This window comes from Diorhabda carinulata, chromosome 3, assembly GCF_026250575.1.
Source record: "Diorhabda carinulata isolate Delta chromosome 3, icDioCari1.1, whole genome shotgun sequence".
NCBI classification, from domain to species: domain Eukaryota; kingdom Metazoa; phylum Arthropoda; class Insecta; order Coleoptera; family Chrysomelidae; genus Diorhabda; species Diorhabda carinulata.
The window spans coordinates 12957657-12974163 of record NC_079462.1 but is presented as its reverse complement, the minus strand read 5'-3'; the positions used below and the strand labels follow the sequence as shown (position 1 = coordinate 12974163).

At 30.4% G+C, this 16507-nt stretch overlaps 1 protein-coding gene across 2 annotated transcripts in view; it reads left to right on the top strand.

The window, feature by feature from the left end:
* LOC130891080 (sodium- and chloride-dependent GABA transporter ine) overlaps positions 1-16507 on the top strand; it is a 57088-nt gene that overhangs the window by 18777 nt on the left and 21804 nt on the right. The window contains exon 1 of one of the 2 annotated variants that reach the window (XM_057795608.1): positions 6805-6924. The exons of the other annotated variant lie outside the window; for it this stretch is intronic. Coding sequence (XP_057651591.1) covers positions 6827-6924 — 98 coding nt within the window. The 5' untranslated portion in view covers positions 6805-6826. Of the gene's footprint in view, positions 1-6804; positions 6925-16507 lie in introns of those variants that run through there. 2 annotated transcript variants of the gene reach the window in all.

Below are 16507 nucleotides of genomic sequence, written 5' to 3'. Positions count from 1 at the left end.
TATTTCAATTAATCAATACATATTTCTATCAAAGTCAATGTGAATAATTGTCAGTGTCAATAACATATTTTGATAAAGAATTAAAGAAAAGTCGAAATCAATTTTATATACATACCATTCAAAAATTATAAACATAAAAATATTAAAAGGTCTAGGAACTGAGAAATTATATATATTAATTAATTAAGAATTGCGGTGTATTAAATTTTCTAATTCCTTTAAAAAAATATTAAATTCATGAAATTTGAAAATCAATAATCAAATTGACGCTTGATATAAATATTACACTTATTGATTCTGGTTGCTTAGTGAAAGTTAGTGAGTACTATACACCGTTAGTAAAGTCTTAGATAAGAAAGATAAAAAAAAATATATTTTTGATTGTAAAGACACATCATGAAATTGCCGGATATTAACTACCATCTAATTTTCAAGTACTGAAATTTTTGTTTCAGGTTACTGAAAGTTCAAAGTACAAGGCAATGATATTATGTATGTAACAGGCGTTTTTGTAGTTGTTTTCTGTTGTCATAACTGAAAAAAGTGTGTAAAGTATTTTTAGGTTATTTTAATAAAATATTGGAGTATAAATTTCGAGGAATATGTTTTTCCTATACGAGTCAATTAAAATTAAATCCTTTTCTATTAATTCATTAATTAATTAATTACGATGATTGCCACTTAAGTTTTGAGATATGGCAACACTAATGTGAATATATCAAATCAGACATTTTCATCATAAAATTTGATATTTTTAATGGTGAATGTACACAGCACGTGTTGTCATACGTGTGTTATTTGAGATACTTGAAACATTCATCTTGGTCAAAAAAATGGAATTAAATCGCGAAAATTTTCCTTGGATGAGTTTCTATGACTTTCGACGTGGAATGAATCAACAGCAGAGTGCCGATAAAATTGCTTCGAATTTGGTGATAAAGCACTATATTAAACACCGTGTTTCGCTGGTTTTTCTATTTCAATCATAGTCGCACTTCGCTAGAGAATTAATTTCGTACAAAACCCGCGGTTGTGCCAGAAAACATCCATCCATATTGCAAGATCGACATGTGACATATGTGAGGTTAAGGCACACTTGGTGCAAAGAAATGCTGGAAAAATTCACTGGCGCTGCTTCAAAAGAGGTCTATAATATTGTGAAAGGTGAAAGGAGAGAATTATGGATTTATGCATATGAACACCTGAAGAAGAGGTTGATGCATGCAAATCATATGCTTTGGAGATCCTCAACCTGAATGAGATAAATAATTTGCAAAAGTATATTGATTTTAATGGAGAATATTCTAAAAAAACATGTAGCCATATCCAATTATAAATATTTGATTTTATTTATCTATCTCAAAACTTCTTAGGAACCCTCGTATTAGTGGTTTGAGAGTTGAATCATTCGTAACAGGTTATTACATAAGTGTTTGAATAATTAATTTGTCTGTAATCAAAAAACAATATTCAGACTTTGAAGTAATTTTTTCAAATTGAAAAATAAATAATTGATACAACTCATGAATTATTCTCTTCAATTGAAAGTAAACGTAGGAATTAACTCAATAATCTAATTAAGAGAACATTTCATTTTGCTCTTAATGCTGAAGACTTTGGATTAGAAATATTAATATACTAAATTTTATTGTTTACCAAAAATCCTTAAACCTGTTTTATCAGCTAGACTAATTGTAGCAACAAACAATACTTACTAATTGGGTAACTGAAATTTTGACGGAATCTTATAATTAGGACTATAATAACAGAGACTTGTTTAAATGAATGAAATTTTCGATGATATGAGATTACCACAGATTTATGTTCGCTAATATCACTTTTTACTAATGTTCCCTTAAATATATGTTTAAACAGATGTTTACAATACAAATGGAGTGATGTAAGTGAAAATTACAAACCTAAAAAAGCTAATTAATTAGAACTAATAGCATTCATTCTTCATTCATAAAACATTTTTATTATTAAATTATTATATAGCAGATTATTAAATAGATGAAATTTTGGACATTGTTTTATTTGATTTACCTTTCAAATTATTCTTCATTAAAAATATCTAATTATGATATAATTTTATTTGCTATTTCACTTCAATAATTTCGATTTTTATTTAAATACACTATAGAAAGAATGAATACTGAACAATCTTTTCCTTCCTTGATACCAAATCCATAAGGAATGGTGACAATAAAACAGATTCTTTGACATCATACCAGTCTTACTGTCTGACACTTATTCTGACAATTTTATCTTACCTACATATATACCTCTTCCCCTTTATATAAAATCAGTGACTCCTAAACTTTGCGGAATCTTTAAACAACATAAGATAAATATTAAGATAGTGTACAAATCTAAATCATTAATATCCAGTTTTTGTAAAATAAAAGGTAAAACACCAATTAATAAATAAAATAGAATAGAATAGAATAAATGAAACTATAATAGTCAATTTGACTAACATAGTTCAAGAAATTCCTTGTTCAGATAATGATAAAAAATACGTTGGTCAGAATAAGAGGTCACTTACCAGTTGGATACCCTCTTACAAGAATGATAGCAAATTATTTCCCTGCCAAAGTTTTAACAGCATATATAGTAAAAAAAGATACAAATAATCTTAATAAATCTTTATAAAAATCGCAACGCCATAACCAACTAACCTTACCTAATTTATAAAATTTAACTTTACTTATGACCTAAAATAATCAAGCCTATAAGAATTTAACCAATGAATATTCAACTTCATTTATAATGACTTAACCTAATTTTGAATAGCAACCAGAATCAATCTTTATTTATGACATGTGTTAATGTGAATATTGATTTTTGAAACATTTGAATTTAGGTGAGAAACATTCTCTAATCTTAGGGGTTATCATCCTTCGCCCTGTGAATGAGGCTTTTTATTTGAAGGAATTTCTTACACCTTTATATTAACCATGTACATGCTCCTGTTCGCCACAATCTGATCTGATCTTATCTAATCTGTTTTCTTCTTATATTGTCCTGTCTTCTATATAAACCAAAGTTTTTTTGGCTGCTTCATATCTACACAGTAGTCAATATATCGACCAATCTTTTCGTATGAGCATAGTCAGCATGCGGTGGTCATGTAGGTCAATAAAAGACGAGATTTGCTCTCTAGTGTTGATAGATTAACGAATCTAACTTACATTCCCATCATACTTAAATACTTCGTCACCTTTTACATTAAGTTCTTTAGGTGTGATTGATCCACGTGATTTCGATGTTCTTGGCCACATCGAGTGTCTTATTAATTCTTCTACATCACCAAGTGACAAAAATTATTAAGTACATATTTATTTATGCAGCCCCATACATAAATGTAAACTTTATATACTTACTTATAGAGTATAGGAATGATTTATATTGGTTTATATTTATATAACTTATTCATTTACACTCTTCATTCAACTTACATAATTACCGACTTACTTACGTACAATTCCCAATTTATAGTCATCGTCGTTTATTTCTACGATTGTTATTCTCACTGTGCAACTGATGAATTCACAAGTCCTGAAGAAAATTTTTTATTTCCGAGAAACATTTCCGCATTCACTTAGATTTGAATATTGAAAATATTTTATTGAGCACGAGAAGCTTCAAAGTCTATTAAAGTATGTGATTCAGTAAAAATGTTCTATAGAATATCTGTTGTTGGTTCGATATATTTTCCAACCCATGTGTACGATTTTGGAAATTATTGTGTAGATCACATCATTCAAACTTTATTAATAATTTATATCAAGTGAACATTATCACTGGTGAATAGCACATCAGGACTATGTTAGTATGTTTGTATTTTATATAATATTATAGAATCAATCATTGGAATAGTCGTTAATGAATCACTATTTTTTACAATGAGCGGAAATGTGAGCTTTATGCTAACAACAATTTCCTCTATTAATAACAATTTCTCACAAATAATTACAAATATAATTTACACCAGTCATAATAAATTGCTTTACTCATGACAATTATTTATCATGCTCATGAGTTCGTTCAATATTTATCATCATGGTTAAAAACAGATAACTTTACATACTTATCGTGATTTTTTGTGTAAATATGAAAGGAGATGTTACAGTATGAAATTATTTTTCGAATAATTATGCTAACAAACGTGATGTTGACGTAAATTTGTCAAAATCTGAATTGTGCAAATAAGTAGATTTATTTCTAAATTTTAGTGTGGGTTCAAACTACACGAAATATGTATGATATGTATCATTTTCTTCTTTTCCAAAGATACAATCCACATTATTTCTTAAGGTAGGATTAAAACAACGAAACTTGATATATATATATATATTAAACAATTTCATTCCAAATTTTGATAAATAGTTGTTGAAAAAAATTACATATAGTCAAATGTTGAAAATTGAGAAAACATTTATATTTAAGTTTGTAATGCAATTACGTTTATAATTAAGATTTACCTCAGTCTATTATTAAAAGGTATTTAGTTGAAAAATGCTCCTCCTGTATCTTACAAAAATAATATTCAGTATTTATCTATGATTGAACATTACCATGAAGCATATCCTCAAAGATTAGAATCTCTGTGAGAATATTAATCTTACACATATTGAAGAAGAAATCTTTGCAATTGAACTGTTACACACATAAGCAAACCTTGTTACATAAAATGAAATCAAAATAAAAAAACCTATTTAATATCGCACCTATATTCTTTCCAAGTATTCTTTGCATATCTTTAGTTAGTTTAACTACTAATTTTATTGCTTCTTCCGTTTTTGTTTACTTCATTACTTGTTCAGATGATACGTTTTGCCTTTGTCTTGTTCTATCAATATATATCTCTTGCCTAGACTTACTACTATGATATAAAACAAAATAGTTTTGGTGCTGGACTTAGTAAGTACACAGCGACAATTCATCATTTTTTTCTTCATTTCTCTTCAGAATTCACTGACCAAATCGCCCAAATAAATTGTGCCATTTATTTAGTACACAGAAGGGCACTGGTTCTAGATCGTCTATAATTAAAATATAATTTCCACGCCTAATAAGACTTGATATTTAAGAGCAGTTTATTTTGCTCTTCCTGTTCCATAATCAAGTAATTTGTTTTGAAAAACATTGTTAAAGTGGATGTAATTCCGAAATAACTACTGCTATTACAAAACGACCTTCAGAAAATATAAATTATATTTCTTCTCTTCACTTTCAAAGTAAGATAGTTGTGATAGCGTGCAAAAATATAAAAATATATCTGGAATCTGAATAAATAAATATACAGAAAATAGAACAGAACTGAAACAATCAATATAAAGTATAAAAGGGAAAGGCGTAAAAATGCGATTAAAAAAATAACCAAGACGTTAAAAAAATTGAGAGAAGTGAAGAATTAATGTAGGATTCATATGAAAAAATAGATGATAATGCTATAATTATAGACAAATAAAAGTTTATGCTACCACAATAAAAAAATGATTGTTGTGGGGTAGTGACAATCAAATAATACCAGAGTGTATTTTCTTTCTTATATATATTTTTCCAATACCTATGTATTCACCATAGGGGAATCAATTAATTGAGGATTGTGGTTATTAATTCCGTATGAAATAATAAATTTGTATGACTTAAAATATAACATTGGAATTGACTTTACAACTTCACTACGACTAATTTCTTCATAGATGTTTGCTGTGACAAAAAAATATCAAAGTACTCCCTTTTTAATATTTATTTCGACTTATTTTTTTTAATTAGTATTGCTTTTTTTCATAGATAATATTTCTGACGTTTCGACCTAATTTTGGTCAAAATTAATTGATAAAGTAATTATCTAAAACAAGGACCACGAAATTATATGACGTCTGGGATTAATGAAAAAATAACCATTCCAACACCCTCTCTTTTAATGTTTTAAAGTGGAATCTGAAACGTCGGAAAGTTACTAATTTCTAACTAAATCCCTCAAATTTTATCAAAACATTGAACTTATTTGAACAAACTATAATTTCAATGAAACCTAAATTTTCCTATGAAATAGTCATGAAGGCGAAAAAAACTTTCACAAATATTACCAATATTTTTATAGGGTATGGATAATTTTTCACAAGATCTAAAGAAACTTCTTTTCTAGAGTAAATGTTTTGAATACTTTTCGAGATAGTTCATTAGTGAAAAATTGGTAAAAACCTCAGAATGAGTTAAATTTAACTAATAACTCCTTAGTTAGGATACAATGAGAGGCATTATTTCTTTTCCCGCAAACTTTATCGTGGTTTAACAATTTATATTATATTGTTGCATTTGATGTTGTTGGCGAACTATATAATTTTCTTGCAATGCATTGTAGAATGGTTTTATACTCGTACATATTTGATGTTTTACCATAAGAATCACTTCATTATCTATTACATGGTTCTGACAGAACCTCAAGCTTAGAAATGTGGAATTCACTGAACTTGGATTCACACTAGGTCAAGTTATTAGTAAATTAATAGATTCCAAAAATTATTTCGACATGATTAATTTGCTATAGAAAGTGTAAAGAGTTATATTATTGTGTGTGATCAAATCAGAAAAGTGAAAAAAAAGAAGAATGGTTGGTGGGATACAATTAATTATCGAGCCTATGGTAATTGATCTCAAAGTAATTAATAAATTTTCTTTTGTGGTACAAAGTCATACCTACGTAATTTATTAGCATACAAATATTGACAAATTCAGCAAGGTTGATTAAATTCACAGGAAATTTTCAATAAAATATCTGAAAATTAATTCAGTACATATCTAGCTTCAAAGAATGTCAGAAGCTTTGAGAAGTAATATTTTTTACATTCTACCCAAAAGTAAATACATTGGGAAGAAAGACGAAAATATATTTCTATTCCCAACACACACGTAAGTAGTATAGCAATCAATCATACTTTTATACTTAGATTTTATGAGTTGATTTTTTATAAGAATAACAAAAATTCCTCTTCTTTCATATGATGATTAAATTCAATTTGTTTTTTAATCATTCAATTAATTAAAAGTTCATATTAATGTGTACTATTTTCTGAACAAAACATTCTAAGTTATAAGAGGAACTTCTCTTATGCACAGTCCTAGAGATTTCACGAAAAGAATTGTTTCGCTCACAAGATTCATTAAAAATGCAAAAAGTGTTCGATAAAATATGAATAAAAGAATAAAGAGCTACGGATTTTCTTTGGGTGAAGACAAACTGTAAAACCATAACACTACGTGCTTAAGCGCCATGGTCATATTTCTAGAAGTACATAAATAATAGTCATTAATTTTGATATTTTCATCGAAACTGAACACGTATTTGATCGTTTAGATTTTTCCCATCTCAGCAAAAAAAAATTTGAGAGCTGATTATAATAAAGTTTCTTCAATCTATTATTGAAATATCACCTCTAAAGTATGAATCAAGACAGATTTTATTTTTTTTCTCAAATCCATGTAGATAGATAACGATACCGTAAAGCAGTATCCATAAAAGAATGGTCAGAAATAAACGGATTTAGGAGTTTATATAATATTTTCATTGCATGAGGATAAGTCAACAATCAACTTACTGAGACAAATAAAACATGAAGTTAACAGTACAGAAATCTGGAACACTTTTAAGGATCACATTTTCAAAATAATCGAAAAACACATTAAAATGACTCCAAGACAACAAAACAAAACAACAATTGATGACGACGAAATCCTAGAGTTGATAGAGCAAAGAAGATGACAGAAAAATCTTAGGGAAACATATAAACAGATACAGAAAATAATCAAACAAAAAATAAGAGTGACCCAAGAAAATTGAATGAAAGATAAATGCATTGAAATGGAAGAGTTACAAGACAAACATGGGACGTTTAATATGTTTAAAAAAGTCAGAGAAGTAGCTGGCCCATACCTTAAGGGATTTAAATCGAAAAATAATCATAGAAAATGAAGAAATTCTAATAACTTGGTATGTGTATATCAAAGAACTGTATTATGACTCTAATTGACTATAAAAATATTCTTAAGAATCATCCACGCTAGAATCAGAAAAAAGCGCGAAGAATATCATGATGAAACTAAATTCGGCTTCAAAAATGGGTTGAAAACACGAGAAGCACTTTTTGCACTGAATATATTACTACAATGCCGAAACCAACTGAAAGATGTATTTGCAGTCTTCATCGATTACAAAAAGACATTCGATCGAGAACAACACGACAGGTTAATAAATATATTAAGGGAAAAAGGAGTTTCGACGTCAAAATAATCGAAAAATTATATTGGTGCAAAAGAGTGGGCGTTCGAATCAACAAAAAATAGACAGAAGAAAGCAAAATCTTAAGAGGAGTCAGACAAGGTTGCATACTCTCACCACTTCTGTTTAATTTGCTAATTTCTTTAAGCAAGCTAGCTAAAACTTATCATATGGAGTAATTATTAACAGTAAACTTATAAATACAATTAGATACGCAGACGATACAGTTGTACTGTTAGGAAAACAAAGTATATGGTATTTAATCGCTTGCCTTACCATGACACACAACAACAGGTAAACGGACAAACGATTCAAAAAGTGTCCAGTTTCAAATATCTTGGTTGGTACATTACTGAACAACTGGATCCCGATAAGGAAATAAAATGTAGAATTGAGGTAGTTCGTACAACATTTTTTAACATAAGATCACTCTTCTTTAATGATAATTTAAAATTTCAACTCCGAAAACAGATGATCAAATGTTACATATGATCAGTTCTCTTATATGGTGTCGAAGCATGGACTTTAAAAATCGCTTAGACGCTATTGACATGTGGTTATATAGACGTGGACAGCTATGCAAATAAATGATGCAGTTCTTAACAGTAACAGAGCAAATGCGGTTTGTGAGATGTTGGATATCATCAAATATAAGAAAATAGTTTATTCGGGACACAAAATGCGTGGTAACCGGTTTAGTATCCTCCAACAAGCCTCTTGGTTTAAGAATATTAGAGAATAGACTGGGATAAGAGAAGCAGGACAATTATTTAGACTAGCTCAAGATAGAGTTTTGCCATTTACATTCATTGCAACCACTTTTTTCTTCAAATTAACATTTATATTATTATTAATTACTTACAATCATTTTTTTTCATTCCAATTGAAAATTTTATATCTATTGTTGACGATTACCAGTTTAAAATGACCGCAAGTGAGGTTAACATGGTTTTCTAAGGGTGAACGCGTTGTAAACAAAAACATTATATGAAGTAGATATTTAAGAACAATATAATTGGTTTTCGTGTTTTCATTGAAAAATTTTTTTTTTCTTAGAGATATTGACCAACATCCATAGTAACAATCCCGTTTTTACTATATTCATTATAGATCTCATCAATATTATGGCATTTCATACTTAGTTATTGCAACAATATATAAATAGTAGTCAATCAGATAGTAAAATAATAATTTTAATTTGATCGAAAAAGTAAAAATCATTTTGGTTTCGTTACCTTGGAGCACAACATCTTCCAAATTCAAAAATTTCAAATGCGTTTGTGATAGTTTTGGGATAGAATGCGACTTTATGATGATGTTGGTGAGCTCAAAAATAACGCTGGAGCACCCACTTATCGCGATCGGATTCAAAGAAAGGTTAAATGAAAGAAGACGTTTCTAGATATAATGCGACACCATCAAAACAGTTTGCGACGCCATTACTACAGCGTTATTTACGATAATGATTGTGTGCTCCATGTTAACCTCACCTAACCTAACATGGCCAGGTTAGGTCGGAAAATAATCTGATTTCGTCATATTCTATCACAAAACGTTCACAAACAATCGCAGTTAAAATTTTTTAAATTGTTAGATGTCGAGCCAATTATTTTCTTGTATTCTAGATCCACGAAGGTAACTTGATCTTAGTTTAATACTCTGATTATGTGTATACCTTCGTCTATAGTATTTAATGGCTGGTTTAGTAGTTAGATGTTTTTAAGAGCAGCAATAAAAATGGTGGGAGCTTCTCTTCCTTTTTCCATACCTTTCCAGTTTCTTGTTGTTCCTTGTAGTTCGAGTCTTCATTAGCTAATGATAAATATATTTACGTTTGGTGTGTTTAGCCAATAGTTGTCTATTTTCGTACAAGTTATCAAAATTGTTGGGCTAATTTTTATGCGTTTTTTACTTTGGACTGTTTGCCATTCTTCATCTTTCTTTTGCGTAGTGCTAGGAAACTGGTATTTCAGTTTGTACTCCGTATTGGATATTGGTATTTCATTATCTGATATAGCTGCTTAAAGTAATAAATTAAAAAGTTTGGTATCTAGTCTGAAGTGCCAATGGTGTTTTTTAAAAGAAATATCGTTGTTGCTGACGTGGCAAAACTTGATTAGCGACGTTGGCTTGGCGAATAGGTGGGTGTTCTGTATATGGAAAAAGATGCTGTTTGTACCTGTTCGACATTCCAATTGTATTATTAATAATAATAAGGGTTACCTCGACTTATTGAGTTCCTCAAACACTTGCCTCAGGTTTAGCACAATTGCCCGTACTAATAGTAATTTTCTATATTATTTTTTAATTAGAATACTTCTATCACTGATCGTTTTTGCGGATTTCTACTGATATGATAAGCGTTTTCTGATATCCGGACAATACGGGTTTATTGTGCAGAATTAAAACTGACTGAAATCAAACGTAAAAACGCCCTTCTCTAATAATACAAAAAAAATATATGCCTCTACACTCACAAAAATTATCTGATACATGGCGTTGTTAGCAATAACGTATCTTAAATTTGCGACTTAGTTGATCTCATCTATTATCTACTGCAGGAGAAAGATATGAACTACAGTCATGGCGGTACCTGCATGTTGAATCATAGGTACCGACAACGTTTCATGTTGCATCGAATCCGTTTAGAAGAAATTTAAACAATTCAAAAATCAAACAAAGAAATTAACAAAAACTTGTTAGGGAAGTGAGTAATAAACAAGTAGATCAGTTTCGCAAAAACTATATACATATAAACATAGCGATTGTTTAATTTTTTATGAAGTTACTTAAACGTCTTTGGGGAGTAATTGAAAGAAAAAGTATTTGTTTAAATTTATGAAATATTAAAAAAAAATTGTTAGAACCTTTTTAATTTCTCATTATGTAATACAGAATAATGAAATTCAATAACTATTACAAACAATTTTTGGTACAGATTGAACATCTAATTTGGACCATAAAATCGCTCTACACTATGAAACAATATATGCAATTGTGAGATTCACCTATAAACCATTTTTTACTGTGTTTTTCTCTCAACGAGTCCCATTCACTTAATTTGTAGACTCGTATGTTCTCATAATCATGTAAACATCGCATTTTGAGTGAAATGTTATAATTGATTAATATATAAATATTCTATTTGTAAAATAGATCCTCATTTTATTGTTTTAATCGTATTTCAAAAGATCATTTAGTGTGTCATGTCACAAATCGTCTTCAATTTGGTTTTGTGTTTATTTTCATAAATGACGGTAACCTCGGATCTACATCGTTATGAAAAGTGATTTGGTGAGTTTCCTCTAGAGTAAGACCTCTTCTTAAAATAGAAAATACTTTGCGTTGTAGCGTTGTATTTAATCAACCCAAATAAAGCGGGAAAAGAGATAGAGATTTCATTTTGATAAAAATTGTATATAATAAGATAATCAAAACAACGAAAGCAGTATTTCGAAAGCTAATTTCGAATTTCGGACCAGTATATAAATTTTACAAGAATCACTGAAAGCAAATGGATTTATCTCTCAACGCAACCAAAATCTCCAAGACGTGCTTCGTACTTTCTATGAAACGAACAAATATGTGAAGGAATAGAAGTAAAGAGAATAGTAAATATCACCTAAAGAGACAAAATTACTTTTTGACGTATAAATTATCCGAAGGTTTCAAAAAGATTGAGAAAAATACTTTAAACTCAATAGCTTTCGTCACTAAGAATGAATATTATCAGGTGAATATGGATGCAAAACATTATGGATAATACTGCGTGTATAATTTTTATCAATATCCATTGTAGTTCAACACAATAGAACTTTTATAGCCTTGAATTAAGAAAAAAATGGTAAGGACCAATGTTACTTTTCAATTAAACGACGTCAAAAATCTGCTTATTGTTAACGTCAAAAAATGTGAACATGTCCCTTTCCTCAGAATGTCTATGGTGAAAGTATGCATCACTTTTTATAGTATTTACTAATTATGGGATATATAGATAAAAAACTAAGGAATATTACATAAGTGAAGTATGTATTCCATATCCAAAATCTATTAACACAAAAAGTGACTCAAAAAATCTTTCGAATTATAACGATTTTCGAACCAATGCTGTTAACAGTAGGAAACATACTTCCTACGTCACCTATATTACAGTAGCTAACGTTCCATGTCAGTAAAAATAAAGTTCCTGGCACACATACGCAAAACAGGGCTTTGTATGGATTAAGGTGTGATGACATTATTTGCATATAGATTACCACAACTAACAACATCTTTTTGAGAATAAATACGTTCAAAAATATACTTTTGTTATCATAACTCTCGAAACAAATGTTAAACTTTAAAATACATATACATATTTTCCAATTTAATGTTCTTTGATCTTCATGTGTTACGATAATATAATAAATATTCCAACAAAGCAACCTTTGTGTTCACAAAATACGTTCTATAAAAATCTAAAAAAAAGTATAGTGTTAGGACCATATTGGAAAAACCGGAAATTATAAGTTTTGTGACCAATTTCGAGTTTATATGAGAATCGTTATTAGGGGCTGATACAAAAGTAATTTGATATATGAGAGAATGTAAACGTTAAAACTGTTAAAAGCTTTGTACATCCAGAGAAGCTCGAATATATAATATCCGCATTGTAATATATTGAACTTTTTAAGTTGGAAAATCTTTTTGTTTTCCACGAAGTACAATCTAAATTTAAAATTCAAGGAGAATTGAAAATTCTTTGAAATTTTAGCCAAACATACTATTCAAATCAATACGAACCATTACTAAGCTGGAATCTCTGAAATTGTTGGTGCTGCACAGTTTATACACTAACACTAAATCAACATATAACTACACTGTGTGAATTTACCTTCATTTTCTAAAGGCGATAACTTGGTTATTGCAACGCGCGTCAGACAATGTGATTGTCAGTATGCGAATCATATCAGAACATCAATTAGTGCAGGGGTGCTCAAACTTGAACTGCTGGCGATCTACCTCAATATTTTTAGACTACTTACGATCGACTCTGAGAGGCTGCAAGTATGTGTGATGCAGGGTTGTTGTACATACACGATACACCCTACCTACCTAGGCAGGGTGTACCGTAGCATATATAGATATTAGCTTTCTGCACAATATAGGTACATTATTTTAGTCAAGGTTTGGGTTAGGTTTAGTTAGGTTCTTCTCTACAATATCAATGAAAAAACTCATAGTTATTCAAAATTGCGAGTTTATTGGTTGTTACAAAACAAAAGAGTTACATATGGTGTTAAACCTAACTAAAGAGTGGCTTTGGATGTTGAAGCGTGGCACTGCATGTCCTCAGCATACTTTTCATAAGATGGTACGTAACCACTGAGTGCTAATCGCAAGCATGATGACATATGATCGTCAGTTAGTCGATTGCGATATTTTGACTTAATTATCTTCATTTCAGAAAATGCAGACTCGCACAAGTAAGTTGACCCAAACAATGTCGTCAGTTGAAGGGCGATTTGCCTTAGATTCGGATATTTATCTTCAGATATAAAACACCAGAAATTTGTATCAGATGCTGTAGCTTTGAGATGTATATCTGATATAATCTGCACCAACTCATTTTCAACAGAACATGAGTTCATATTAAACTGACTTGCTATTTCAGTAGCTAATTCCTCAATGTTTTTACATGAAAAAGGATAACTCATAAATGATGCTATATTTTCCAATTTACTGCAATCATAAAAACGCATTTCGAATTGTCCCAAAATATTTGATAATTCAGCCTCATACGTATCATAATTAAACTGAGGAATCTTTGCTTTCAAAGACGGAAAATGTTTCAGATCCTATCTTTTCAGTTGATCTATCATAAGTTGCAATTTACTTTTGAATGCGTTTACTGCGCTAATCATCTCAATAATAGTTTTTCCTTTACCTTGAAGCTCCAAGTTAACGATGTTTAAGTGCATTGTGATGTCAGTCAAAAATGCCAAATCAGTCAGCCATTTTTCGTTTTTCAAAATCTGAGTGTCATCACATCTTTCGTCTAGAAAAGCTGTTACTTCGGGCAATAATTCTTGAAACCTTTGTAGGAACTTTCCGCGACTCAACCATCTGACGTCTGTGTGAAGAACTAAATCAGTGTGTTCAGCTGACTCCCTATCTTCCAAATGCAACTGAAAGAGCCGCCGTTGCAAGCTACGTGCACGGATGGAATTCACAATTTTTGTTGCAATGCCCATAATTTCCTCCGTGTTTAAAACTTTGGAACACAAAACTTGTTGATGTATAATGCAATGGAATGAAAAAAATGAAGGGAATTCTTCATTAGCTCGACACAATGCCACAAAACCGTTTTTGTTCCCAGTCATTGCTGGTGTTCCATCGGTTGTAATTTATACACTAATTTATATATTGGTAGCTCGTAGTTTTTTACAAAATTAAAGAAAACTTCATATATATCTTCGCCACGGGTCTTCCCCTTCAGAGGAATGATTGTCAAACATTCTTCCTTAGCCGGCATGTCATTGAATACCATCCGAATAAAAATACACAGCTGGGCAGTGTCTGTCATATCGGTGGATTCGTCGAACTGTAAAGAAAAGTATTTACATTCCATGATATCATGTTTTAGTTTATCTGCGATGTCCTGACTCATGACTTCAATACGCCTTGTGACAGTCGGACGAGATAACTGAAGTTCTCTAATAGCAGACATGATTTCTGTTTTATTTTTAAAATCTCCAAATAAAGTCTCACCCGCTTCAATAAATGCTTCCTTCACCACCGATCCATCTTCGAATGGTTTCTTGTGTTTCGCCAATATATGAGATATTTTAAATGACGCGATCGTAGCAGCTTTTGATTGTTTGGCTGGTCTTGTGAACATGGTTTGTTCTTTTTTCAAACAAGATATAAAATCACTTACTTTTCGTTTTCTTAATTCACTCTGTGGCGGAAAATCCTTTTGATAGTTTTTATGAACCGTTTTATGATGCCTCTCTAAGTTACCACGCTTAGGTATTGCAACTGACGCACGACAAATAACACAAATGCACTTATCCTTCACCATACAAAAGAAAAATTCTTCCTCCCAATCCTTATTAAAATGATTAAACGTTTTAGATTTCTTCACTGCACTCATTTTCCACTATTTAATAATAAACTTTGTATCGACGTAGTATCGCTATCAAGTTACAATTCAGAATGACTCCAATTCATGCAGGCGCAACATTTATATCGGCGTGAAAGAAAGTCTCGAATGTTCCCGTCAAACGCACCGCCCAAAACTAGACAGTACAGTCTAGTCTAGAAACAACGCGGCTTTTCTTTGAGAAGTGCCGCGCGTTCCTTTGATAAAGCCGCCTTTTGTCGCAAGCAGTGTTATTTTATTACGAATACATTTTTGTAGTTTAGTTACCTACCTACTTATTAAAAATTTTTCTTTCTCGAGATCTACTCAAAAAGCACTCGCGATCGACTGGTCGATCGCGAACGACCGTTTGAGCACCCCTGAATTAGTGAGTTTTAGTGATTGTATTAATTTCTGTTAAACTTCGAATTTTGGGATCTTTTGGGATCCATTTTAAGCTGCTGCCAAAGGTTTCTCAACTTGAAGAGGATAAATGTTAATATTCTCACTACGAGCGTTGATATCTACAGATAATTTTGTGATAAATATGTCTGAATATCACACGGATGTAAAATTTGCCTTTTATTCACTGGAAATAGAACATTCTCTAGGATTCTGCCTTTGAGAAGCTGGCTTTTCTGCGGTGATGGCTGTGGAGATAATATATAATTTCGACCAAAATTACGTCGACAAAAAAATGAGAATGGCTGTCTGTAGTATAAGATATATTACTATTAGTACAACAACTAGGTGGAGAGTTTGAAATATGTTAGCAGTTTACGGATAAAATAAAAACCACAGAAAAATCCTGAATCCTCAAATTAAGGTGAATGTTTTTATAACATAATATTAGTGGAAAATCTTATATATACTTAATAATATGCTAAATATGAGTGAAACAACATTCTATAATATAAACAATGAAAAAATGTCACACTACAAAGAAAATAAATTATTTGTCAGTCGAATTAAAAATTAGCGAGAAGGGAAACAAATAACAACGATACAAGAATATCAAATGTATTCAGATATCTGTTAAAGATCGGTCGTCGATTTATTTTTCCACATTTAGGAAGCATACAAGCATTTATTAA